Genomic DNA, 25,112 nt, shown 5'->3' with positions numbered 1-25,112 from the left:
AAGTGTGAATTGAAAGTGGATTAGTTAAACCGAATTAAACCCCCGTGTGGATGCTCTCATTCAGAATTCAGGTGGGCTTAAACTGGGTTTAGTTTAATCCACTTTGGAAATGGTTATTATTGAAGAACAGCTGATTGGCTCATCCGCTAGCAGATGCGCAGCAGAGAAAAATTCTGCATCATCCAAGAGAGGAGGAAAGATGAGACCTCTTGGACTGGAAGCTTTTTTGGGGAAGAGAGTGTCCCTCATCGTGTGTGTGTGTGTGTGCAGCCCCCAGCACAAAGGGGCCCTGGCAGGGCCGCCCAGAGGATTCAGGGGGCCCTGGGTCTTCGGTGGCGGGGGGCCCCCGCCGCCGAATTGCCGTTGAAGACCCAGCACTTCGGCAGCGGGTCCTGGGGTGGAAGGATCCCCCGCCGCCAAATTGCCGCCGAAGACCCGGAGCGGAAGAAGCTCCAGGGGCCCGGACCCCGCGAGAGTTTTCCGGGTCCCCCGGAGCGAGTGAAGGACCCTGCTCCGAGGCCCCCGAAAAACTCTTGTGGGGGCCCCTGCGGGCCCGGGGCAAATTGCCCCACTTGCCCCCCCCCTCCCCGGGCGGCCCTGGGCCCTGGTATCATCTGGGTCAGCAGGACCCCACAGTAATAGGAGCAATGATCATCACAATAGCAGCTCTGATATCAGTTCAGGCAGCCACGTTTGAACATTTTTCCCCTGTCACCCCTATGCAGAGGGATGAGCACAAACCTATGCTGCATTCATAATCTAGCCTTGCACTGGACGCTCTGAGCAAGGTTGAAATCCATGCAGGGAGAGGAGACTTCTACTTGCCTGTGAGCAGACATCTGCTGGGCAACACCTATTAATTATAAGAGGGTGTTCCCCACCCGCCTACTCCGGGCTCATCCAGACAAACAGCTTCATGCAGCATTTTTACAAGATATTCTCTGAGCAGGTGCCAAACTGCGTTATACAAGAAACCGATAAACCTTCCACTCTGCCCGGGTGTGGGGCAGGTTCCAGAGACATAGTGCCTTTTCTGGGGACAGGTGTTCCAGAGCCTTCATCTCTCTTTCTTCCTAACCCCAACCAGTTAGTAACTGGCTTATGCCCAGAAGGATGCTGGGTTTTGGTCCGGACGCTCATTTGCACTAAGACTTCGTTACACTGCATTGGAAGCATAAAAGGGCCATGAAGTGGATGCAACTGTAATTAGCACCCACTTCAAGGCACCTTGACGTTGCCACAATGGCGTAATGAGGCCTTAGCATATATGAGAATCACGGCCTTAAAATCCTTACTGATGTAACAGTGGATGTTCTCATTATCCATATAAATGACCACTCTTTAAAAACAAAAAATACTGCTAAGCTCTTATCCTCAGCGATATCTTGTGGCAATGAGTTCCACAGGATGTTATGCGCTGTGTGGGAAAAGTTGGCAACATGCCGGCGGCGGTTCCAGTCAACACCATAATTTCACGTCCATTGCGCTTACCTGTGTTGTATGCTGTGGGCATGGCAGAGAAAGGCAGGCCCTGGGTCAACAAACTTGGAGTGGCCACCGACACAACAGGCGTGGTTAAAGAATGAGTTGCTTGGGAGACTCCTAACCTCTGTGCATTCTGCTGGGGAAGCAATCGGAGAAGGAATTATAAGCTGGATGCGTTTAACCCACCAGTGGGTTAGGTTTCCAAAATCTCGTCTGCAACCGCCGACCGCTGGGCACTGTTGGAGACAGAGCAGTAGGCTAGATGGAGGAATTCCGGTACGCAGAAGACTAAAACACCAGACCACTTTCAAATCCATCAGTTCCAGGCTCTCAGGCCCCGTATGCCCTTCAGTAGCTGGGTCATTTGCACTAGGTTTTATTTTATTATTTTCCTTCTGATGTTTAAAATACCCCGGGCCTGATTCTCCATGGCACTAAGGTGCCATTTCCCTGCCACAGCAGGGAAAAGAGGCCTTCATTTAAAGGAGAATATAGTTCCATGTAACTTGCCCCAAGCAAACCAGCCAAAGTGAATTGGTTCAAAGAGATGCTTCTTTTTTAAACAAAACAGCAGGGGAGGCTAAAGCAGGGCTTTCAGGGACACTCACCCTGCAGAGAGGTCCCATGTGCCACTTATGTCCCACTTAAATCCTATTTTTCTGGCTTGCATAGTTCTTGGGCTGGCACCCTGCACAGAGGTGAATTTTACTCTTAAGACAAATGCCCTGAGGTTGCTCTAATTTACACACCAGGGGCTGGAAAGACTCTTTATCTTAGGTAATTATCTGGCTCCCCTCACCCCCGTAGGTGAGCATGCTATAGTCGTTAATGCATTTGTCCTCACAGCCCTGCCGTGAGGTAGGGCAGTGCTATCATTGGGGGGGGGGAGGGGGAAACTGAGGCATGGACTTGTCCAAGGTAATTTATACCCAGTTTAAGGACCCTTTATGTTACCAGAACAGTCTGGTGTAAATGAGGATCAGGCCCAAGAAGTACAAAGGTGACTTAAAGCTATCTTAACGTCCTCCATCCCTGTATCGAACGTGCCTGAGAATCAGCCCCCTTGGCTTCCCTGGGAATGGAGGGTACTCAGCATCTCTTGGCAGTGCTGGATGGGGCCCCGAGTGAGATTTGTGGGCTTCACTCACTAACAAGCCCCCATTTTCAAGAGTGGCCCCCTGAGGCCCACTGACACACTATGCAAACATGCTGCCCTGGGATAGCAGCACCTCCCCCCTCCCCCCCAGTTATTTGGGTGGATCTGAGGCCCTGTTTGCAAACCAGATAATCCAGGCTGCCTATGTTAATCTGATTTAAATCAGATTCAAGAGGCTTGACTCTAATCCGAGGCACCCGGGCACATGTCACCCAAGGAAACCCGAAACAGAATCCAGCTTAGACCGTGCTTGGCATGGCGCGATGCCCGCCGGGTCATTTCGGGCCCCAGGCGAGACAGCGAGTTGCTGTCTGCGCCCGGTCAATGGGAGTGGAGGGCGACAGCTGCCTTGCGGGTCGTGAAGGACAGGGAGCAAGGGAACCACCTCCGAAAATGGCACGTGAAGATGCCGCCAGGAGACCTCAGCTGTGCTGATCTGATTTACCCGGGAAGCATTCAGAGACGGTGAGACGGGTGCTATAGGGCCGCTAGACACAGACAGATTCAGACAGGATTCACGCTCAAGGCTGACGCAACTCCTGAGCCTCCCCACTCCACCGCGCCTTAGCATTTGAAGGCACCAAACGGTCAGTCAAGTGTCTCCTTGGCTTGGCAGCACCCTGGCGCGCCAGTTTCAGAAGCCAGCTCTTTGCAAAGCGGCAAGTCGGTGGACAGATCAGCTCCAAAGAACCAAGGGCAGACGATTATACGGGCGACAACGACTAAATCTTGAGGCTGGAGAAACAGGTTTCCGAGGCGTGCATCCCACAGCCAACGAAACCCCGGTCTGTGACCACTGCCCCACGGGTTAAGGGTATGTAAAACAAATGCCTTAGTGGTGGCTAGGATTTAGTTTGGGGTCCAGCCAGCCCACGGTAACAAGCCAAGCCGATGACCAGCTTCTGGGATTGGGTGCAGTGTGCTGCTCTGAACCTGGCCTTCCAAAAGCCATTTTCTGGCTCCTGAGAAGCCAATGTACAGACCTTACTTGAGTTCCTAGACAAGGGAAATCAGAGCTGGGCTCCACCAGCCCAAGGACCATGCACCACTTCAGTCTCATTTCAAGGGCCCAGTTCCCCCCATTGCACACTAGGCCTGATCCACATTTACACTAAGGCCTTGCCTACACTAGAAAGGGTTTGCTACAGTCACTCTCACTTTAAGGTCTCTTTGCATAACCAGAGCGGTGTAAAGGGGTAGAGTAAATGGGAATCAGGCTCCTTGTGATTCACACCAGTGCAAAACAAGTGCAAAGCACTACCAGGTGAAATTGGTGGTATTTTGCATCCATTTTGCCGAAGGTAAAGGGCAAGGGAGAATCGGGCCCATAGTTCCCAGACTAGGATTTAAGTGGAATTTGTAAAGGCATGTCTATCAGGAGAAGTTATTTCAGAAAAAGGTAGCATGGAAATTTAAGGGCTGGTCTATACCTGGAGTTATTCTGGAATAGCTATTCAGGAATAACTATTCTGGAATAACTCCATGTATGAATGCTCTGATTCTAAAATAAAAGTGCCTTATTCCGAATTAGCTTAATCCTCTTGGGAAGGTGGCCCACACATGGAGTTACTCAAGAATAGGTACTCTCCTTTAAATTAACACCCTACCTTAATCTGGAATAAATTTTGTGTGTAGACAAACCCTAATAAGCATTAGAGCTATTCCAGAATAGAAGTGTCCACACAAGAGTTCTTCTGGAACAGTTTTTGTAGAACAGCTTATTCCATAATAGCTATTCTGGTCAATTCCTCCAATGTAGACAAGCCCTTCAGATTTTCTGCAGATCCTCTGCACAGGAGTGAATTTGAGCCTGTAAGGACCAAGCACTGGTCCTATTCCCTGACTCTGAAGATCCCAGGAAGGCTCAGGATGAAGCCAAACAAACTGCTTTTCCCCAAACTGTGTGAAAAACAACTTCCCTAAAGAGCAAATGGAGGGAGGCAGCTTCTTCCGTTCCGCAGGGTTGATGGGAGTGTTACAGCAATAGCAAGATGATAAAACCGTAAAGCACACAGGGGCCTGCGGCCCTTTGCCACCACTTTCGCAGGGTAAAGGGGCCTTAAAATAGGTGTAAGTGTAATTTACACTTACTCCCCGAGGGGTATAAAGGGGCCTTAGTGTAAATGAGAATCAGGCCCCAACACTGCAATCAAGTCAGCAATTTAGGACTCGCTGTGATTTCACGCCATGCCAGGTTGTTATAATTAACAAAGTTTTAGTGCCTCTCCATGCAGGCACATTTTGTCGGCATTTTAATGCTCTCCATCCCCCTGGTTATTTTGACAGCCATGCGAGATTGTTAACTGTTCTGAGTACCACACTTCCATTCGAGATCATTACAACATCATGCATACGTGCTCCCAGGTGAAATCTCTTGTCACTGACGTCGTGATGGATGGGGATAGCTCTACAGTTCAATTAAAAGTCTCAGTGTCGTGTATAGGAATAGGGTAATATCCCTTTAAATAGTCTGTGAACCCTCTTGTGGTGCTCTCCACGGTCTATGGTTTAGAAGCTGCCAGAAACACGCCCACTCTGTTAGCTGGGGTTGATCCTGCTGGCGAAGGATTAAGTGGGTTCTGCTGACTCACTGAGAGGCAGGTGACTCATCGCTATGCCTGTGTATAAAGGAGGTGGGAGAGGTTGTTTATAGAAAGAGGACCTGGGAGGTGGGCTGAGCAATATGGAGGGAGCCAAGTAAGAGGAGAAGGTTTGAGCTGACCTTTGTGTTAACAGAGCCAAGGGCGTGTTTGCACTAAATGAGATGGGTTTATACAGCAATAATACTACCGAGCTCTTACACAGCACTTTTCATCAGCAGATCTCAAAGTGCTTTATCAAGGAAGGCCATACCGTTATCCCCATTTTACAGAAGGAAAAACTGAGGCATAGAGCAGGGAAGTGTCTTGCCTAAGGTCACCCAGCAGCAGAGCCAAGAGTAGGACCTACATCTGCTGAGGCCCCATCCAGTGCTTTACCTACTAGGCCACACTGCCTGTTAGCAGGGTGGGAAAAGCACCTGCAATTTGCCTCCGGAGACCTTTCCATTAGTGCTCTGCTATCCACTGCTCTGTAGCACCGTAATTTATGGCTATTACAACCTTTCCTGACTGCCACGACCCTGTTACCCGTCCGCGCTGCACCAGAATAGCATCAGGACAAAATGGTATTATTGCCACAAACAAGGTGACAGCACTCACTTTGCTGGCAGGAAAAGCTATAAAAATAATGAGAAGCCGTGTTCCTCTGCAGAAATTAGTTCTTGTGAATGAACGTGTGGGACGGAGAATTCAGATTTCACTTTCTGGTTTTGGGGTTGTTGTTTTTTTTTTTTTTTTTTAAGAGTTCTTAATATTTGAAGAACTTCCCTGTAACGGTGTTAGGCCAGATCCCCAAGTGGTGTAAATCAGCGTAGCTCTATTGAACTTACTGGAGCTATGCCGATTTACACCAGCTGGGGATATGGCGTCACGCCAATGGGACGATGCTGATTTATCCTAGCTGAGGATCTGGCCCACTGACTCCAGTGGAGTGACACCCGTCTACACCAGTTAGGGATCTGGCCCATTGACTAGAATGGAGTGACACCAACATTAACACCAGCTGGAGAGTTGGCCCTTTGGAACTGTGCTAATTTAAACCAGCCGGGGACCCGGGCCTATAGCTTTTCTTTGCCATGCAGAAAATGATTTTCCCTGACATAGAGATTCCTAGGGCCCAATTCTCGGTTGCTCTACAAAATAACAGGACTGGAAATTACAGTTGCACTGACTTGAAGGCTCCTTTACACCACCAGAGCAGCGTAAAGGGGGCCTTGGAGTCAATGAGAATTAGGCCCGTGATGTTCAATGCCTTCTTTAACCCCTGCCCCCATCCCTCCAGGCCTGGTGTTTAAGGAGGTGTTAAAGGAAACAGAAAGACTCATGTCAGGACACGACTCTACGGAAACACACACAGCGCAAGGCAACTCACCAGATCCAAGTGGTCCTCCGTCTGAATGCAGAAGAACAGAAATAAAACCAAGAGGCACCGTTACATTTACGCCTTTCGCCAACTGTTTCCAAGCCCAACTCCAAAGGCCTGATTCTCATTTACACTGAGGCCCCTTTACCCAGCTCTGGCAGGAGAAAGGGGCCCTAGGGTGGCCATAAATGACATCAACACCCCCTTTAGGACTCCTTTACGCTGCCATACTGGTGTAAAGGGGCGTTAGCGTAACGGGGAATTCAAGCCTGCAGTCTTTAGTGCTGTCTTCTCATGAGCGGAAATAAAGAGGCTAATGCATTTATCTTCCTGAGAAACTCCTTCAAAATAGCTAAAGCTCACTCTACACCCAGTTTGTGCACTAGTGTAACTATACAGGTTAGGTTTCAGAGCGGTAGCCGTGTTAGTCTGTATCAGCAAAAAGAACGAGGAGTCCTTGTGGCACCTTTGAGACTAACACATTTATTTGAGCATAAGCTTTCGTGGGCTAAAACCGATACAGGTATACCCATTCAGCCCCTGTACAGGAGAGTATACAGATGCTCCCTGGGTTACGCAAGACCCGACTCACGCAAATGCGCACTTACAGAAAAAGTTCCATAAGCCAGAAATAGGATTTTCGAGCTGCAGAAATTTTTGCGTAACGTACTGGTATAAGTTTCCGACTTACGTAAAATTTGAGTTACGCAAGGCTTTCCGGAACAGAACGATTGCGTAAGTCGGGGGGTGTCTGTAAGCATCTTTATACCAGTATAACTGTGTCCACACTAGGAGAGGTTGCATCCCTTTAACTAGACTGATATAATTAATGTGGGACAACTTTTGTGTGTAGACAAGGTCTCAGAAACTTGGTGTGATCCCCGTCTATTATTTTGGATTTGAACTGGCCAATATTGTTTTGTTTTTCAAAACTTTCCCATGGCTTTTTGTGCATCGGAATCTTTTGCTTAGTTTTGTTTTTTGCATAGACAGTTTAGACTGATTCTCTCCAGTCCCGCATACGCTTATGTGAGTAGGTAACTTTCCGCATGCGAAGCCTGGTCTACACCAAAAAATGTAGGTTGACCTAGCTACGTCACTCGGGGCTGTGAAAAATGTCACACTTCAGGAGCAGAGCTGCAATGCTGTGGCTTTGCTGCTATAGCAGCTGGAGTGTAGACACATTCTGAGTACTCTGACTGGGACTGTCAGATGGGAAGAAAGGTGTGAGAGGGGTATAAAACCAAGTTAGCTAACTCAATACCTATGTCTTCACTGCAGAGTTAACTCGAGTTCTCTACACTCAAGTTAACACCACTCCAGTTAGTTATTCATACCCAGAGGGCAGGTCTATCTTGCAAAATAGCTGTGTTCTTAACTTGGGTTAGCAGCTCGAATTAAAGCCCAGGGGAAGGCTGGGGTTGAATCTGAGCTCTCACCCAAGTTAAAAACTGAGTTACCATGTCTTCACTGCTATTTTAACCCAAGTTAGCTAATCCACATGAAACAGACACCTTTTATCGGCAGTGTGGACAGAACCACAGTGATGTGTTAGCAGCTGATGTGCTCACTCAAGCAGTAATCAATTCCCCATCACGGGCCAGCCAGCGTGAGTTAATAGCACCACACTTGAGTTAAGGGTTTGTGCATGTGGACAGGACTCAAGGGCGAGGCAACGCTCGGGTTGTAACTCGAGTTTACTTTGCAGTGAAGACACGCCCAGAATGAAACGCCCCTTTCCCCCCAGGGCTTGAGTCTCATTTACACGGAGGCCACTTTATACGGCTCTGGCAGTCCGAAGGGGCCTGAAAAGGAGTATAAATTACACTTGGTGGTCATTTCATGAGGGGTTTAAAGGGGCCTGGGCTTAACTGAAAATCTGGCCCACTGGATTTACGCTTCCTTTAAAACTTCTTTGTGTTACCAGAGTGGTGCAAAGCAGCCCTAGTATAAACGAGAGTCCGGCCCCTAAGACAGAGCCAGTCATACGCCTTTACAATCTGAGAATCGTAAAATCCTAGCAATGGCGGGCTGGAAGGGCCCTCGAGAGGTCATCCAGTCCAGCCCCCTGCACCGAGGCAGGACCAAGTAAAATCTTGTTAGCTTGTCGTGGGACAGCCTGGCTACTCCTGGGGAATATTGCCATAGTCTAGAGCAACACCATTGTAAACTGCAACATTATGGGCCGTTACTGGGGAATATTAAGAGTACTTTATAGTAATAATCCAGCGGCAGCGCTGTCACCAGCTGCAGCATTATGCACCGTTGCTGGGAAATACCGCAGCAGTCTAGAGTAACAAGCCAATGGCCACACCCCGGTTTACTGCAGCAGGATGGGCTCTGACTCGGGAATCTGGTTGCCGGTGGGAGCTGCAGCAGCTCAGACACTGAGAGAATTCCCCCCCTCTCCTCCCCACCCTGGAATTCAGCGGCACTCACCAAATGGTGCATCAACCCCTTTGCGCCCTGCGAGGTGATCACACGTAAGTCCGGCTTGCGGCTGTTGGCGGCGAGCTGCGTGCTGTGGGAGGGCGGCGGCGGCGACTTTGCTGGGATGATCTTGCCCATGGTGTTGCCGTTTGAGACCGGGAGGAGACCCGGCGAGGCTCTGGCACTGACATACCCGTTTCCTGCAAGGGGCGGGGTGGGGGGAAGCAAAGACATTTCGGAAACAGTCGGAAGAGGAGACGCAGGGCTCGGTTCTCCATCACCCTGCACCCATTCTCCATAGCTGGGCCCATCTCACGGTCATCGACCCCCCTGCAGAATGAGCGTTCAAAGGCTGCAGCGCCAAAGAGCAGGGGCCTCGTTCTGACTTCGACCAACTCCCCTTTACACGGGGCAACGAGGGCTTAAAGTCATTTCTGCCCATTCTGAGGCCCCTTGCACGGCTGGAGTGACGCGAAGGGGCCTTCGTGTAAAAGAGAATCAGGCCCCGTGATCCAGCCTCGCTCTCACCCTTTGTCGGGCGGGTCTCTTCGAACGGGAGCAATTTTGGGCAGGGGCTGTCTGACCACAACGCCCAGCACCCAGCTCAGTTCTCAGCTGGTCCCACCACGACAGTCTCTGGGCACCTTACGAGCGATCGTGCATTTTTGTTGTCATAGATTCCAAGGCCAGAAGGCATCATTGTGATCATCTAGTCCAGGGTCCCCAAACTTTTCACAGTCGCACCCCCAGTCCCCCCAGCCTTGTCCATGCCTCCCCCAGGAGCCGGGAATAGGGCCATGGCTGGGGGGGGGAGCAGGGCACGGACAGAGGTAAGGGGGCCGCTAGGGGCGGGTCTGGATCCGGGGCCGGGAATGGAGCCATGGCCAGGGGCCAAGGCTGGAAGTGGGGCCAGAGTGGGGCTGGGTGGCGCTTCCTCCCCGCCCCCCATGGGGGCTGACCCAGGCCCTGCCGCTCCCCCCCAAAATGTTCTTCCATGCCCCCCCAGGGGGTGAACACCCCACAGTTTGGGGACCTCTGATCTAGTCTGCCCTGCTGTGTAACACCGGCCAGAGAACTTCCATAAAATAATTCCATCTTTTCGAAAAAGACCCAATCCTGATTTCAAATTGCCCGGGATGGAGAATCCCCCGTGAGCCTGGGTCAAGCTATTCCAATGGTTAATTACCCAAAATCGTGCACTTTATTTCCAGTCTGAATTTGTCTGGCTTCAACTCCCAAACCTTTGGATCGTTTTGGACCTTTCTCTGCTAGACGGAAGAGCCCATTACAAAATATTTGTTCCTTCTGTAACAATGCTGCCCGGGCTGAGGCTCGGCCTCAGAGCCTGCTGCACCTGAGACGGACATGCTGGTAACTGCGCTAAGAAGGAACCGGTGAAATGGATTTAGTTTTCAATCGGTGGCAGTGCTGAGATCTAAAGCCAGCTCTCCTGACTTACCAGCCTGCTATAAGGCAGAGGAGGGTTGTTATCCTTTTTGTTATCCCTTTTTAGAGATGGGGAACTGAGGCACCAAGATCTGTCTAATGTTGCAAAAATGTCTGGGACGTGACCCCACCTTTCTGGAGCCTCAATCTAGAGCTGTAACCACCAGGCCACCCTTCCTCCCACTTACTGAGGCCTCCAGGCACTACTGCAATACAAGTAACAAATATTAAGGGCCTGATTCTCATTTACACTGGGGCCGCTTTGAACCATTTTGGCAGCGTAAAGGGACCTCAAAGAAGGCCCATATTACAGTCACGCTGACTTTAAAGTGTAACTGAGAATCAGGGCCCCTTATCCCAACACCCCCGTGAAGCGCAAAGGTCCGCCCTCCTCTTCCGCCCACCCCAATTTAGAATTTTACATGCGAAGCAAAAAAAGAAAAAAAAATTAAAAAAAAGATTTGATGAACGTCAGGAAAAGAATCAATTGGATGAGATTATTGTTCTGAGGAGATTATTATTATTATTTTTTGAATAGGCCCCTAAGTTAGAAAGACATTTAGCAATCACCAAGATTCAGCACTCACACTCATCACACATTAGACTGGGAAAAATAGGTCGCTGATTGCATTATTAATCAGATTCACAATCGCGCCACATCTGCATTTCAGGGGGCGGCTTGGTGGCAGTGGTGTTTCAGATGTGACGTGCGCCCAGCTGGGGCGAAAACCCGCACAACCTGGCTACTGTCAGTCGCCTCGCGATTGCTCTGGTGCAGGGGTCTTAAAGTGAGTTGTGCCGTAATTTATACCCATTAATTACCCTGCCAGATCTCTGCCCCCAAATGGTAATGCCCTGACGCTGGAGGGAGGTGGGTGTGGGTGTTTACACTGGCCTGGTGCACAAGTGCAGTGTTCTGCATAGCTACAAATCTGGAACGGCACTGAAGTCAAAGGAGCTACCACACGACTGTACATGTCTGGGAGCATGGAAATGCTCCCACTGATGACAGCTGGGCTTTGGATCAGGCGCCGCAGGAGAGGTGAATCAGGCCCAGTGAGGACGTGCGGGCGAACAAGGAGACACTGGCGATGTGTTGTCAGCTTACTGGGCCCGATCCTCAGCTATAGCTAAGGAGCGTTTGACCCAGCTGAGCAGGAGGGAGATGGCAAAGGTGTCTTAAAGCCGTCTTTGTTCTCATCTGATTCTAGGACTGCTCTGGGCTAGCTTGGAATCCCCCGCGTAAGTTAGAGAAGCCTCAAGGCTGCTCTAATTTGCACTGGCTGCCAACGGCCTCCAGAATTTGGCCTGTAGCGGAAGATCACTGGAACATAAAGGAACTCTGGCTGTTCCCCGTTTCCTTGCAGGTGGGATCTTCTGCGGGGAGTCAAATCTGCTCGGTTTTGGGCTGCTTTGTATTGAAGGAACACAGGGATTGCCAGACCCGTGGTCTATTTGGCCTAGTATGCTGCCTCTAACCAGCACCAACTGCTGTAGCCAGTACCCGCTGCTTCCAAGAAAGCTGCAAGAACCCTGGTAGTGATGGGATCGCTTGCCCTTGAGGAAGCTTCCCTCCTGACCCCAAACAGTTAGAGGCTGGCTTATGCCCTGTAAAGGGGCTCAGAAGGGGGTGTGTGGACTCTGCGTCAAATGCAGCTCCTGAGCATGTTGGTAAATCAGTACATTAGCCTGGTCCATGGGTGCACTGTGTTCTGCATAGACCCTATCTCGTTTGCAAGGCCACCGGCTTTTATATTAATTGATGACGGAGGTGCATAAAATTTCCTCTTCGACCTTCAGCGCTTTCAGTAGATTTCTTTTCACAGCCGCTTGCTATAGGGTTTTATGCAAGACCGTGTGCAAGCAGAGTGGGGCAAGGCCAGATAATGTTCAAAACACTTATGTTTTCCAGCCATAAGGGTTCCTTAACATAAAAGACGCACAAATGGCTCCCATGGCAACCATTTTGCCTTACTGTCTGGGCAGATCTGGGGGGGTATACTGCAATGGGCTGGCTGATGTGTTTGCGCAAGACTTCCCTCTGCGGGATGGAATCAGAACTTCTCACCATGTGTCATAAGCCCTATACTGCTATCAGGGACTCTCCTTGAATTCAAGCAGCACGGGCTTGCACTTTAGGAGCAGGAAGATCTGAGTTCTAAGCCTGATATCACCATGAAATTCTGAGCCAGTGCAGAATAGCAATAGTTATGCAGTCCCCTGTATCCACAGAGCTGGGTCTTTCAGGGGGTTGGGAGGGGCAGGAGGAAGATGTGGGTTGCAGGTTGAAATTCGGCTGAAGAAAAACCTCACCCATCTGGACTCCTCTGCATCCCACCCCCACGGTCAGCAGCACGGCTGGCCAGGTGCCTGCTACTGCTTGCTGGCCATCTGCCAGCATCTGGCCCAGAACCCTTATGTGGCGTGTTCAAGCCACACAGGAAGCATGCTGCTTTGAGAACCCAACGTGCCACATGTCAGCTGTCCCGCTCTGTCCCCTCTGCTGACCGCAGGGGGGCAGAGGAAAACAAGTCAGCAGAAAAGCAGGATCTCAGAGCCTTCTGCTCAGCCCCAGGTCCCCTCAAAATCCCTGGTTGGATTCCATCGATCGCCTCCGGATCACACACTCCATTGGCCACAAACGTCTGGTACCTCGACCCTGAGACCGTCCCGCGTTTCTGATCCCCCCTCTAAGGGAAAAGGGGGGGATACGGGGGGAGGGAGCTAAGCGGCAGCAGCGCTGGTTTCAGAGGGCCTGCTCTCCTGAAGACCCTTATCCTACAGCCCTGCATTGTTCCGCAGAGCGGGACCCAGCGTAAGCAAGGGAGGGCTGAAAACACGGGGCCTGATTCTCAGTGACTCTATTCCTGTACTTGGGAGTGGGGACACCTTAAGATGTGTCTGCACCTGTATCCTGAGATTGTTTGCAGCCAGCCCAGCCCCCTGGGTAAGCTAGAGCAGCCTCATGACTGCTACGCTCTGCTCCCTATGGATCCTGGCGAGCACAGAATAGCCACGGCACGGTGCGCTCTAGGCATGGTCCCGATCTGCCCCCTGCGACTCCTGGGGATCGGAGAACAGCCGCAGTGCAACGCGCTCTGGCCAAGCCCCCTAATCCCCTCTCTCCACCTGGGGCTGGGCGCAGGGTATGGAGCCGATCCATCAGCTCCACACTGGCTGGGAATCCCCAGTGTGATCCAGGCCTGCGGTCAGAGGGAGGGTTGCGCCCGGGGTCGCAGGTGATCGCACAGTGCTGACTGGGTGCCTGCCAGGCTCAGCTCTCTCGCTGAGGGGAGCGAGAACGGGAGAGAGATGTTCGTGAGGGGGACGGAGGAGGGGAGCGACTGCCTCATGTGGAACCCGAAGTCGACGGCTGGCCCCAAGATTTTGGAATATCCGTGGAGCCTCATCTACCTAGTGAGTACGAGGGGTGCGCCCCCTCTTCCCCACTTCTCTGCCCCAAAATGCTGCCATCTGAAGTTTGTCTGGGGCTTGGTGAGGACAGGGGCTAGATGGGATCTTGGGAACGAGGCCTGGGTTGAAAACAACAGGCGCTGGGAGAATCGCAGGGCTCCCTGCGGCCCCGCTTCCATTTCCTGGAGTGGCTGGAGGAATGAGAGGAATGCTTCAGTGACGTCAATTCTGACATTCATGGGACCTGCCAAGCTAGAAGCTGGAACAGCCGCTCACAACAGCTGACGTGGGGGCCGGGGGGGAGGTGGGCGAGTTGTGGGGGGGTGATAGAAAGTGACAGAGCGTGTCTCTGCCTGGAGGTACGGGCCAGTCCTTAGCGCCTCTTTCCCAGCAGCCCTGACTTTGCAGATGAGCTCGAGCAGCAAAATTCAGAGCCAGATTTCGAATGCTCCGAGGACCCGGGGACAGGCTCCCCACCCTGGCAATATACCAGAGACCTAAAGGCACCGCAGCAGGGCAAGGGAGGGGCTGTCTGCCATAAGCTGCATCACGTTGCCCCGCTCCCACAGCCAGCCCTGCATACGGGCATGCTGGGATCTGGCCCCTAGTGCATGGTGAGATAGGGATTCTGGACTACCTGGCAGCCCATAGGCAGCCTGGGACGGGCAGCACAGAATCAGCACCGTGGATGTGGGGGTTCGAGTTCGGCCCTGTTCTAAAGGGTCCATGTGGCTGGAGGATCCAGAGCCCAGGGTTTTCAGTCATGAGCCGGCCTCCTGAATCCCTCTTGGGAGCGTAATGCCGATCTCCTTTACATCAAAGCATCCAGGGCTCAACTCACTCTTGATTAAACCCTCTCTATGCCGTGCCAAAGATGCGCATGACCCGCTCTCATTAAACCCAGCCACGTTGTTCGGATTTAGGGCTCTTTTTGACAAATTTTGCTCATTATTATTAGACGTAACAGCACGGGAGCACCCGGAAATCCAAATGCGATCAGGGCTGCGCTGCGCTAGGGGCTGGCCATGCACCTAATAGGAGACCGCCCCTGCCCTGGAGAGCTTATTGAGATAGACACGACGTGGGGCCAGCAACCTATTATTAGTCCCATTTTACAGATGAGGAACTGACACAGAGGACCCAGTCCTCATTGACACTAAGCCGCTTTATCCCACTCTGGCAGTGGATGTTGCACCAACATTTACGGTGCCTATATGATGCCGGAGTGGTATATACGGGCCTTAGCATAAGTGAAAAGCAGGCCCTAAATGTCTTGCCCAAGGTCATAGACAGAGTCCGTGACACAGCTAGGAATCAAACGTAGCTCTCCTAAGTCTCGGCCAATTGCTCTGGCCACACGGCTACCATTCTCCTCCACCAGACTAAGCAAAGTTTGACTCAGATTTTAATTCTACTGGGTTTATGTCTCCCCTGAGACAAAACTACAAAAAGGGGCGGAGGCGGGCGAGAGAAAATTATCCCTTACGGCAGAGGCAGGAACCAAACCCAGACCTCCCGCGGCCCAGTCTAGCAGTTTAACCACAGGCCCCTCCTGACACACCAAATTTACTGACCTGAAAATCCACATCTAAAAGACTTGGTAGTGTTTGAAACTGCACATCAGGCCTGACTTCAGCTGTCTGAGGGGATCTTTACTGCCGGTAATAACACCTAGCTCTTTTCATCAATAGAGCTCACGGCACTTTACAAAGGAGAGCAGTAGGAGTATCCCCATTTTACAGGTGGGGAAACTGAGGCACAGAGCGGGGCAGTGCCATGCCTGCAGTCACCCAGCAGGCCAGCTGCAGCGCTGGCAACAGAACCCAGGTTTTCTGAGTCCCAGTCCGGTGCTCCGGGCCAGCCTGCATCCAGAAAGGGGGAGGGCAGCATTCTCACTCACCGACTGGGCTTGGGGAGGCTCCGTTGGTGTTGTTCAAGTCTCCCCCGAGCATCGCCCCTGGAACGCAACGAGAGACGGTGACAAAGTTAGTTCAGAACTCGGTGCATTGAGCAGCAGTTGACTATCTGCACGTGGGGGACGGGGGGGAATCAACAGTGAAACATTCCCATCGAGAAAATCCAGGGTAAAATGTACAGCACTTCCAGGCGTGGAAACAATATCTACACAGATACATTCCCTTTGGGGATGCGGCACGCAGCACAGACGCTCATTCCAAAATACTAGGCTTGGAAAACAGCATGGCTCTGCTGTTCCGAGCCTTCCTTGGGCGGGGACACGCTCTGCAGAAGGGAACCCGCTCCCGGCTCCGGGATTGGAAAGAGGATCTATCCCGTAACATTTGCACCGAATGGACACCATTCCCGAGGCAGCCGGAGAGGCGTGAGAAGTCTACCGTGGCGGTGTCATGTGAAGACACATGGAGCACATAGGGCTTAGAAAGCTCTTCCCAGGGAATGTTTGCTATTCCCAGGGAGACAAGCCCTTTATCCCCTTTGCAAACAGACTTTGAGTTTTGCGAATTTATTTGCTGTTTTGAATTGTTCGACCACATCTCGAGACTCTTATTTCTTCGAGCAATCCACAATCCCTCTTCCTCACTATAACCACCTAGACAGCTGGGAAAGGAACCCAGGAGTCCAGATTTCCATGCCACTGGTCTAACCACTAGCCCACGCACCCCTCCCAAAATCAGGAGCTAGAACCCCGGCATCCTAATTCTCAGTCCCCTGCCCTAATCACTAGACAACACTTCCTTCACGGAGAGGGAAAGAGAACCCAGGAGTCCTGATTCCCAATCGCCTGCTCTAACCACTATACTGCAATCCCCTCTCAGAGCTAAGAATAGAACTCAGGAGTTCATATCCTCAGATGAGTATCTGCACTAGGATTTTTTGAACCAGTAATTCCCAGTGGTAGATAATTAGGGCCAGATTTTCATTTACACTAAGGCCCCTTTACACAGAGCTGGCAATGTAAAGAGGCTTTCCAGGGGATGCACATTACAGTTCCACTCACTTTAACACCCTTCTACACAGAGTGGTGCGAAGCAGCCTTCGAGCAACTGACCTCAGATTCCTGATGTTCCCGGACAGACACACACACAGTACCCAGGAGTCTGCATCCCCGTTTCAGAGATGCCTTGGAGCCGCGGGCGATAGCCTTGACCTCACACAAGGCGACCACACGCTCCGCTCCATTAGCACCGCTTTTGATTTAGAAACGACAGTGCAGCTCGCTGTTCTCCTCTGACGCGCGTCTCCTCCTTCCCACCGTGCAAGCACGCCGCGCCTACGACACTGGATTTTCTGTGATGGCAGTTGCCTCAGAGGGACCTCTGAACGGATGGGGAAGGAATGCTCTCCTCTCGAAACAAATGGTTCAACCCGAATCGATTCCACCCCCCCATTTTTCAAGAATTGTCAGCCAACTGAAAACTCTGTTCTTTGCCCAGCTCAACGGGTGACACAAGAATTGCATCTGCCATTTGCATCACATGGGATCTTTGCTGAGCATCCAGGACCATTTCAAGTATTATTATTATTTATTGCTTGTACGGCAGTAGCACTTACGAGCCCGAGTCATGGACCAGACCCTACTGTGCTAGGTGCTGTACAGACAACAGATAGAAGGAGCGAGAGGTGGGAGGAATGAAGACACTGGTGCCCTCTCTTGGCTATTTTCGCACTAGGCCAAACACTCACCCGCACTGGCTGGCCTCTGCGGCAAACCTGGCGACACGGTGTTTCTCTGCAGGGCCGGCTGCTGTGGCGAGAGGAGTCTTGGATCTGTCAGCGAAGAGGTCACCAGCGACTGGGTCACCAAGGAGCCCCCGGGGTTGCTGAACTGTAACGTGTTTTGATTGGTCACCGGAACCGTCACTGGCATGGCGAAGTTCGGAGCGGGCACTGCAGACTGAACAGAGAGGCGGATGAAAGCGGGGACTGGCGCCGAGGGAGTCACCCAAAGGCATTTCGCTCCGCCAAGGAGCAGGTTTCTGTTTGGTTCACGGCGCGACAACGGGCCAGATCCTCGGCCTGGAATGCAGCGACACTGATTTACACCAGCTAGGGATCTGGTCCAAATATGTACCCAGTTCATTATTGCCCTGCAATTTGTGCGGTCGTTTATACTAGTGCAAAGTGGGGGAAAGCCAGCACCATTCTCATTTGCTAGCGTTCTGCAGCCACTTTACACGGGTGAAAATGGTGCAGGGCAGTGGGGAATCTGGCCCCAGGCACAAAGGGGCAAGGATCCCCTCTAGGAAGATGGAGAAAGAAGGGCAAACGGATGTCCATCTGGGCACATGGAAGCTAAAAAGCACTGCAATCTGCTGCTTGGGGGGAAGAGTGGTGTTGACTCAACACCTGCATTTATTTACCTCCAGAGCGCAGCACACTGGTTTTAAAACAGCGCACAGAGAGTTGGGGATGTCTCAAAGCGGCTCCCTTGGAATGCCAGAGAGGGGAACAGTGCAGTGGTCTTAGCACGAGAAGCTCTGAACCCACAGGAGACAAGGGCCAGCAGCTGCCCTTCAACCTCCGAGGGAGAGAAACGGAGCCCCGTGGAGTTTTAATAGACCAGGTCCTCCGCTGGTGTGACTGGCCAGGGCTCTTTTGAAGTCAGTGGAGCTACCCTGCGGATCTGGCTGAGTCTATCTCAGTGAAAAGATCCTGTAGATTCTGCACAGAAGTGTAAGATCCCAGGGCCCTACTCACAGCTACTATCTGTATTCCTGTAGTACCCAGAGGCTCCAATCGGGATTGTGCAAGGCTCTGTACGGACACACAGACCCAGCCCTAAAGAGCTTGCTCTTCCCTCCATATTAGTATGAAGTTTGATAGCGCCTGTGCTCATTCTCACGGGAGCATGGTCTTGGGGTTACAGTACTAACCAACCTCGGACTCTGGGGCATTCCCACCTCTGCCACAGACCCTATGAAAGACCTTAGGCAAGTCACTTAATCCCTCTGTGTCTCAATTCCCCACCCCTTCAATGGGGATAATACTTCCTTTGTCTAATCAGGTCATAAACTCTACACGGCAGTGACCATCTTTTACTAGGTATATGTACAATGGGGTCCTGCATGCAGCACAAAGGGTCCCGATTATTATTAATGCTCTTTACGGAGCTAGTGCCTAGGAGTCCCGGACCCAGATCCCATGGCGCTAGGTGCTGTACAAACACAGAACAAAAAGATGGTCCCTGCTCCACACAGCTGACCTCAACCGGAGCCTCTAGGTGGCTACTGTAATAGAAAGAGTGACAGATCGGAGCATTTCCAAGGTGCAGCTTTGCTCCAGAGAAGCAGGCTGTAGATGGCTCCTATCGATTCATGGAGCTGCTGGGATGCCAGTCAATGGAAAGATCTGGGGCTCTGACCCTCAAGCATGGACACGCCTCTAATTCATGATCCTTGGCCCCTGGCTCGAGGGACAGATCCACCTCGCTCAGTTCCTGTCAAAGCCAGACTTTGCCCAGATTATCCGATCACTCTTTCTTATGTCCCTGATTTGCTCTTCATTAGCAAGAGCAGGCACCTGCTCAGAGGCTTTCCCAGGGCTTTGCTAAAACCCTCTTTTAATTTCATTGGCCTTGCAAAGCCAGGAAGCTTCTCGGTCTTTTGGTGTCGCCGAGATGTCATTACAAAAGCGCTGCTGGGCAAATGCAGCTTTGTATTAGTGCAGGAGAGGAAGAACGAGCATGAGAGAGGATGGCAGAGACGTGCCTCTGTCCTCCCAGGGGCTCCTGGATGGGAAAGCCGCCTCCCTACCAATCATCCCCCCATCTCCTTCACAGATCTCCAGGGCATCCAGCCGTTTCAGGGAGCAAGCAGGTGCTAAGGACCACTCCCTGCTCGTGGCTAGTGCTGCCGTACGTCACTTGACTTGAGCTTTAAGACTGTAAGCTTTGCAGGGCAAGGGACTTTATGAGCCAGATTCTCCTTGACACTAAGGCCTCTTCAGATGGCTCTGGGGTAGATTTAAGGCCACTTTAAGCCCCCCACACACAGACAGCCAACGCGGCATAGAGGAGACTCAAGGCTGGTCTATGCTACAAAGTTAGGTTGGCTTGACGACATTGCTCCAGGCTGTGAAAAATGTACAGCCGTAATTAAGCCAACCTAAGCCACAGTGTAGACACAGCTAGGGGCAGGTCTACATTTACAAGCTTGTGTAGCCACGTTATGCCAACAGGAGACAGCTCTCCCGTGGACATGATGAAACCAACTCAATGAGCGGCAGCAGCTACGTCTGCGGGAGAGCATCTCCTGTACACAAGAGAGCTCACACCGGCAAAACTTATGTCGTTCAGGAGGGGTGTTTTTTTCACATCCCTGAGAGACAAAAGTTTTGTTGATACAAGTGCTACTTGAGACATGGCCTAAGTTGATGAAAGAACTCTTCAGTCAACCTCACTACTGCCTCTTAGACCACGTCTCCACTACAAAACTACGTCAACCTAACTTTCGTCGGCATATGGCCCCTACAGTTATTAAATCGCTTGTGCGTGCTCCTTGCGTCAGCGGCGTGCGTCCTCACCAGAAGCGCTTGTGTCGATTGTATTGTCGGGGTGCGGCATTGTGGGGTGGCTGCTGAAAGCCAGTAATAGTCCACAAAAGCAATGGAGCGTCTGTACTGACACTGCATTGTCCTAATTACATCGACCGTGACTCGACGCCGTTCAGGGAGCTGGTGTTACTAGATCAGCGTAGAGAGGCGTTTACGTGGGCAGGAGCAAAATTTACGTGAAGACGCTTGCACAGCTAGGTTGATGCAGGGCAGCGTACATCAACCTAACCCTGTCGCGTATGCCAGGCCTCAGAGAGATGGATATAGTACAGCAACAGAAGAAACCCTTCCGTTGTTCTGTAGGAAGTGTCTACACTACATCGACGCAGCTACAGTGGCATTGCTAGTGTAGACACGCCCTACTGTCAGTGAGACTCAGGCCCTTAAATCTGCAATGCAATATTGCGTAAGAAAGAAAGACAGACAGACACGAACTAACTAGCTAACGGCATAGTTCTACCCCAGATGCACGTGTGAAACCCGCTGACGTAAGTGAGAGTTAATGAATGGATTGGAGGACAGGATTCGGCCCATAGCTCCTAACTATCACACTGCACCTTTGAACCATTAATCGACCAATCTTCCCCATGCTCCTGCCCAGGCGGGGAAGAGAGTTGTGCACATGCAAATGATCCCTCAACCAGCAGCTCCCACTCTCCCAGAGGCCAGCAGCTGATTGCAGAGCACTGGGAGCTGCAGTGTTATGGCAGGCAAAGGGTTGAAATGAACACAACAATCCAAAATCTGGTGGGGGAGGGGGGAGGTTCATTAATCAGCCAAACGCCAATGACTTTTCTTTTTCTCGAAAGCCAGTTTCAAATGCACTCAGAATGCAGAACCCTGTTACGGCCAGTTTCTCTGGACCAGGGCGTCATTAGCTTCCCCGGCAGATGAGTTGGGTTAGTTCTCATTATCACACAAAAAAGCTGGTTAAAAAGAAAAGCATCTGTTCCAACAATCCACTATTCAATCCTGTTGCAAGAGAGGTGTAGTCAAGGAGGCAGATGCTATGCTTTGGCTACTAATCAACCCGCTTCTGGGATGCTACACACTGCAAGATTTTGGAGGCAGGGACTTTTCTTCTTTTATAAATGTTCACAGTGCCTAGCATAATGGCGCCCTGGTCCCAGGCTGCAGCCTGCAGTCGCTACTATAATGCAAATAATAAAAAATGTATAGGTTGATAGTGCCCTGTTTTCTCATTCGCCTGCCCTGGTGTAACTATCTGCCCCAGGGCAAAGCGAGTGCTGAATGCTACACACTCATCTGGCAGCGTTTTACACCCACTTTGCACTGGTGTGAACGATACGACAAGGCACGGGGCAACTGAGAATCAGACCCACAGATTTGAGGGCAGAGAAGTGACAATTGTGATGGTTTTACTCTGACCTCCTGCGTAGCGCAGGATATAGAATTTTACCCTGCGATTCCTGTACCAATGAAGACAGTGGCAAAGCTCCAGATGAACTGCACGAGGCAGAATCAAGCCCAAGGAGCTACACGTTCCTTAAAATCCTATTCCGGGGGGCTCGATTCTCATTTACACTAAGGGCGTGTCTACAATGGAAAGTGAATGCAGATTCACAGAGGGTGTGACTTGAAAGTGCCACAGCTGTAACTGAATAACTCCCCGTGTAGACGTTCTGACTCCGGAATAAGAGGGCTGTCTCCTGCGGTTAGTTTAACCCACTTTCCGAGGGAGTTAAGCTAAACAGAAAGAAGGCACTCTTATTCCAGAACACGTGTGTGTCAACACATGGGAGTTATTTAGGAACAATTCCTTAAGCAGACAAGCCCTAAAACCTGTTTTACCCCACTTTGACGGTGTAAAGCGAATGAGACAGTTACACTCACGTAAAGGGCCCTTTATGCTGCCAGAGGGGTGGCATGGGGAAAATGAGCATCCGACCCTTACTGGCAGAGTCAGCCAAAAAAAACACCACCTCTGGCTTTTTCAAGAGTGAAGTCTCAAGAAAAGAAAAAAATAGCTCCCATGGCCTTGTACGGAGCAGTTGGAAGGAGTTGGGGTATTTTTTTTATCCTGCATCCAGCGCTTGGAAAGCTGCCTTCCTTTCTACTCCTGCAACGTGAGTTAATTACGGCTGCCTGAGTTGGAAGGCTAATCTCCCTGAAGATGGCTTGCCTGACTCAAAAGTCTTTGCTCCCTTGAACTAACAACTAATTTGCAATGCCCTCTTCCCTCCCTCAACACAAATCCCTTTCATCGCTGTCCTGATGCCACCCCAGGGCTGTCGTCTCAGGCTAAAACCACCCTGGATTTCTGCCACATCCACTAACTGCGCCGGGAGCCTTATGGATGCGCCTGGATTGAAAGCAGAGTGGCCCCAAACTGGATCTGATCCCAAAGCGGGGGTGCAACTGTCATAACCCGACCCTCCCTTTCCCCACCGTGACACATATTAATACCGAGGTTCTGAACTGAAGCAAAACTCCCACTGAAGTTCAGAGGAGTTTGCTGGAGTACAAAGAGCCTCAGGATTTGACTCAGTATTAATAGCAATGGGACCGATTTTTAAGGTCCTTGGTCTTAACATTTCCAGTGTGCGGGCTCGAAGTTAGACAGCGAAGCCCAATGTATTTAGGCGCCTAACTCCCTTCAAAACCGATGGGAATCAGGCACCTAAATATAGCTGAGGGTTGGGCCCTCGGGCCAGAGTCTCATTTACGCGAAGGGCGTCTCTGCTGCATTGATCAGTAAGCAGCGCAACCCCCGCTAGTGCAGCTGCAGCTACAGTGCTTGTATCTTATTCTTGCATGAGCAGGGGAATACGCGAAGCCGGCAAAAGGCACTTTTCTAACTGCAGCCGCACTAGGGGCTGGACTGGTATGATGATTTCAGTAAACGGTGATCCCCCTCCCACAAGCAAAAAGAGTTATACCCCTAAAACGTTTAAGTGCAGACCAGGCCTGAGAGTTCTTCACGCCACTCTGACAGCGTAAAGGGGCCTTAAGGTGGGTAATTTATACCCATTTTAAGGCCAGAATGATGCAACTGAGACTCAGGCCTTGTATAGGAGGGAACAACCATAATGTGTTGTGTTCTAGGCCAGAAGAGGAGATTAGGATGGGTACAAGGACGTTCCGCCACCTCCATACCAGCTGGAAGGAGGCATTTCCACCTACTTTAATACCTCTTTATGCTGGTATAGCGACCGAAAGGGGCCTTGGCATCACCGAGGCCTGTTTCTAACCATTAGACCATGCTGCCTCCCAGACGTTCCCTAGCCCTGGGTTTGCTACGCCCTATGGCAGCAAACGAACAAGGCAGAGCAAGGCTCCGTAAGCAAAGCCATGCAAAGTCGTCACCCCCGCCGCTCTGCATTCTACGTTGCTAGGGGGTCCAGGGCAGGATGTGCAGGCCACCAGCTACTCACTGCGAGCCTGTAACTCTGCATCATTTTATCAAACTCCTCATCAATCTTTTTATATTTCTCCTCCGTCTGCGGGGTCAGTGCAAACACCTCGTCCCCTTCCGGGCTCTCGCATCCCCTGTGCTTCTTGTTCAGCGCCTGTTACGTTGAGAGGGCGGGGGAGGTGGCGGGGACGGGGGTAGGATTGGGAAGAAATCGAACAAAAGAAAAAAAGAAAAACATAATGAAGGATTTCTGCCCAGAGGGGCGCAGTACTTACACCGTATCGTTTGAAGAGGATATCCAGATCCTCGCTGGCTTTGCGGTATTTATCCTCCATCAGGGGGCTCTGGTCAATGGAGTCGTCCCCATCGGGTTCCGGGCTGTCGCAACCGTTAAAACCTTTCTTTCTTAATGTCTGAAAACACAACCAGGACAGGTTGAGATCTGGAGCAGGAAGGGTACGCTGGAGAAGGGAGAGCTGGTAGGGTGTTGGAGGCAGGTGTGTGACGGATGGAAATGGCGGGAGCTTGTTTAAAACGTTGTCGCTAGCTTCCCAGTAGAGCTGGTTCGGAAACAGGGCCAGGGGGAGGGCAATGCAGCTGAAATATGGGGGAAATTTACTCAAAATTTGGGGAACATATCAATATTTCAACAACCAAACGAGTAAAAACATCCACAAAATGTAAAGGGGCCAAAAATTATTCCCAAATTTACAATATTTGAAGAAAATGAATAATTTCAAAAACGTTGGAAAAACAATCTTCAAAACGTTAAAAAAACTGGGCAGGAGTAATTGTTAAAATTTCAATTTCAATTTTTAAAAAAATCACCAAAAATGCAAGCAGCTCTGCTTCCCAGTTACAAGAAAAAGCCTACAAGGCCGGATCCTCATCTACACCGCGACTCCTCCACATTGCTTCAGTGGGATGGAGCTGTGGTAACAACACTGTGCCTATTAGAATAATTGTAGCTCTTCTGGCTCATCCTTTTCGGTTCAAAGCTTAGCTTCTCCACAGACTCATTATGTGATCATGGGCAAATCCCAGAGGCCTGGGTTCTTCTTTAAAGTGGGTGTAGATGTAACTTATTCCCATTTTAAGAGCCCCTTACGCTGCCGGAGTGGTGTAAATGAGAATCAGGCTTGTAGTAGTTAATAGACAACGGGTCTTTGGAACTGAACTGAACAGAGTTTTATAAACTAATAAAAACACCCGTTAACCCATGGAACTCACAGCCACAAGAGACCACTGAAATTAGCAGGATTCGGAAAGATTAAATTATGGGCCTTACTCTCATTTGTAATAAGGATCTAG

General features: G+C 50.9%; 1 protein-coding gene across 2 annotated transcripts in view; it reads right to left on the bottom strand.

The window, feature by feature from the left end:
• MEF2D (myocyte enhancer factor 2D) overlaps positions 1–25,112 on the bottom strand; it is a 165,447-nt gene that overhangs the window by 7,675 nt on the left and 132,660 nt on the right. Inside the window, exons 5-9 of one of the 2 annotated variants that reach the window (XM_044991012.1) lie at positions 24,077–24,214; positions 17,558–17,768; positions 15,795–15,851; positions 9,044–9,234; positions 1,492–1,621 (exon numbers count right to left, since the gene is read on the bottom strand). In XM_044991012.1, coding sequence (XP_044846947.1) covers positions 1,492–1,621; positions 9,044–9,234; positions 15,795–15,851; positions 17,558–17,768; positions 24,077–24,214 — 727 coding nt within the window. The remainder of the gene's footprint in view (positions 1–1,491; positions 1,622–9,043; positions 9,235–15,794; positions 15,852–17,557; positions 17,769–24,076; positions 24,215–25,112) is intronic. The other variant, XM_044991013.1, reaches the window with a different exon arrangement.

The sequence above is a fragment of the Mauremys mutica genome, chromosome 17 (genome assembly GCF_020497125.1).
Source record: "Mauremys mutica isolate MM-2020 ecotype Southern chromosome 17, ASM2049712v1, whole genome shotgun sequence".
Classification (NCBI taxonomy): domain Eukaryota; kingdom Metazoa; phylum Chordata; order Testudines; family Geoemydidae; genus Mauremys; species Mauremys mutica.
Note: the sequence above shows the minus strand (reverse complement) of the source record. Positions and strands in the feature narration are given on the sequence as shown.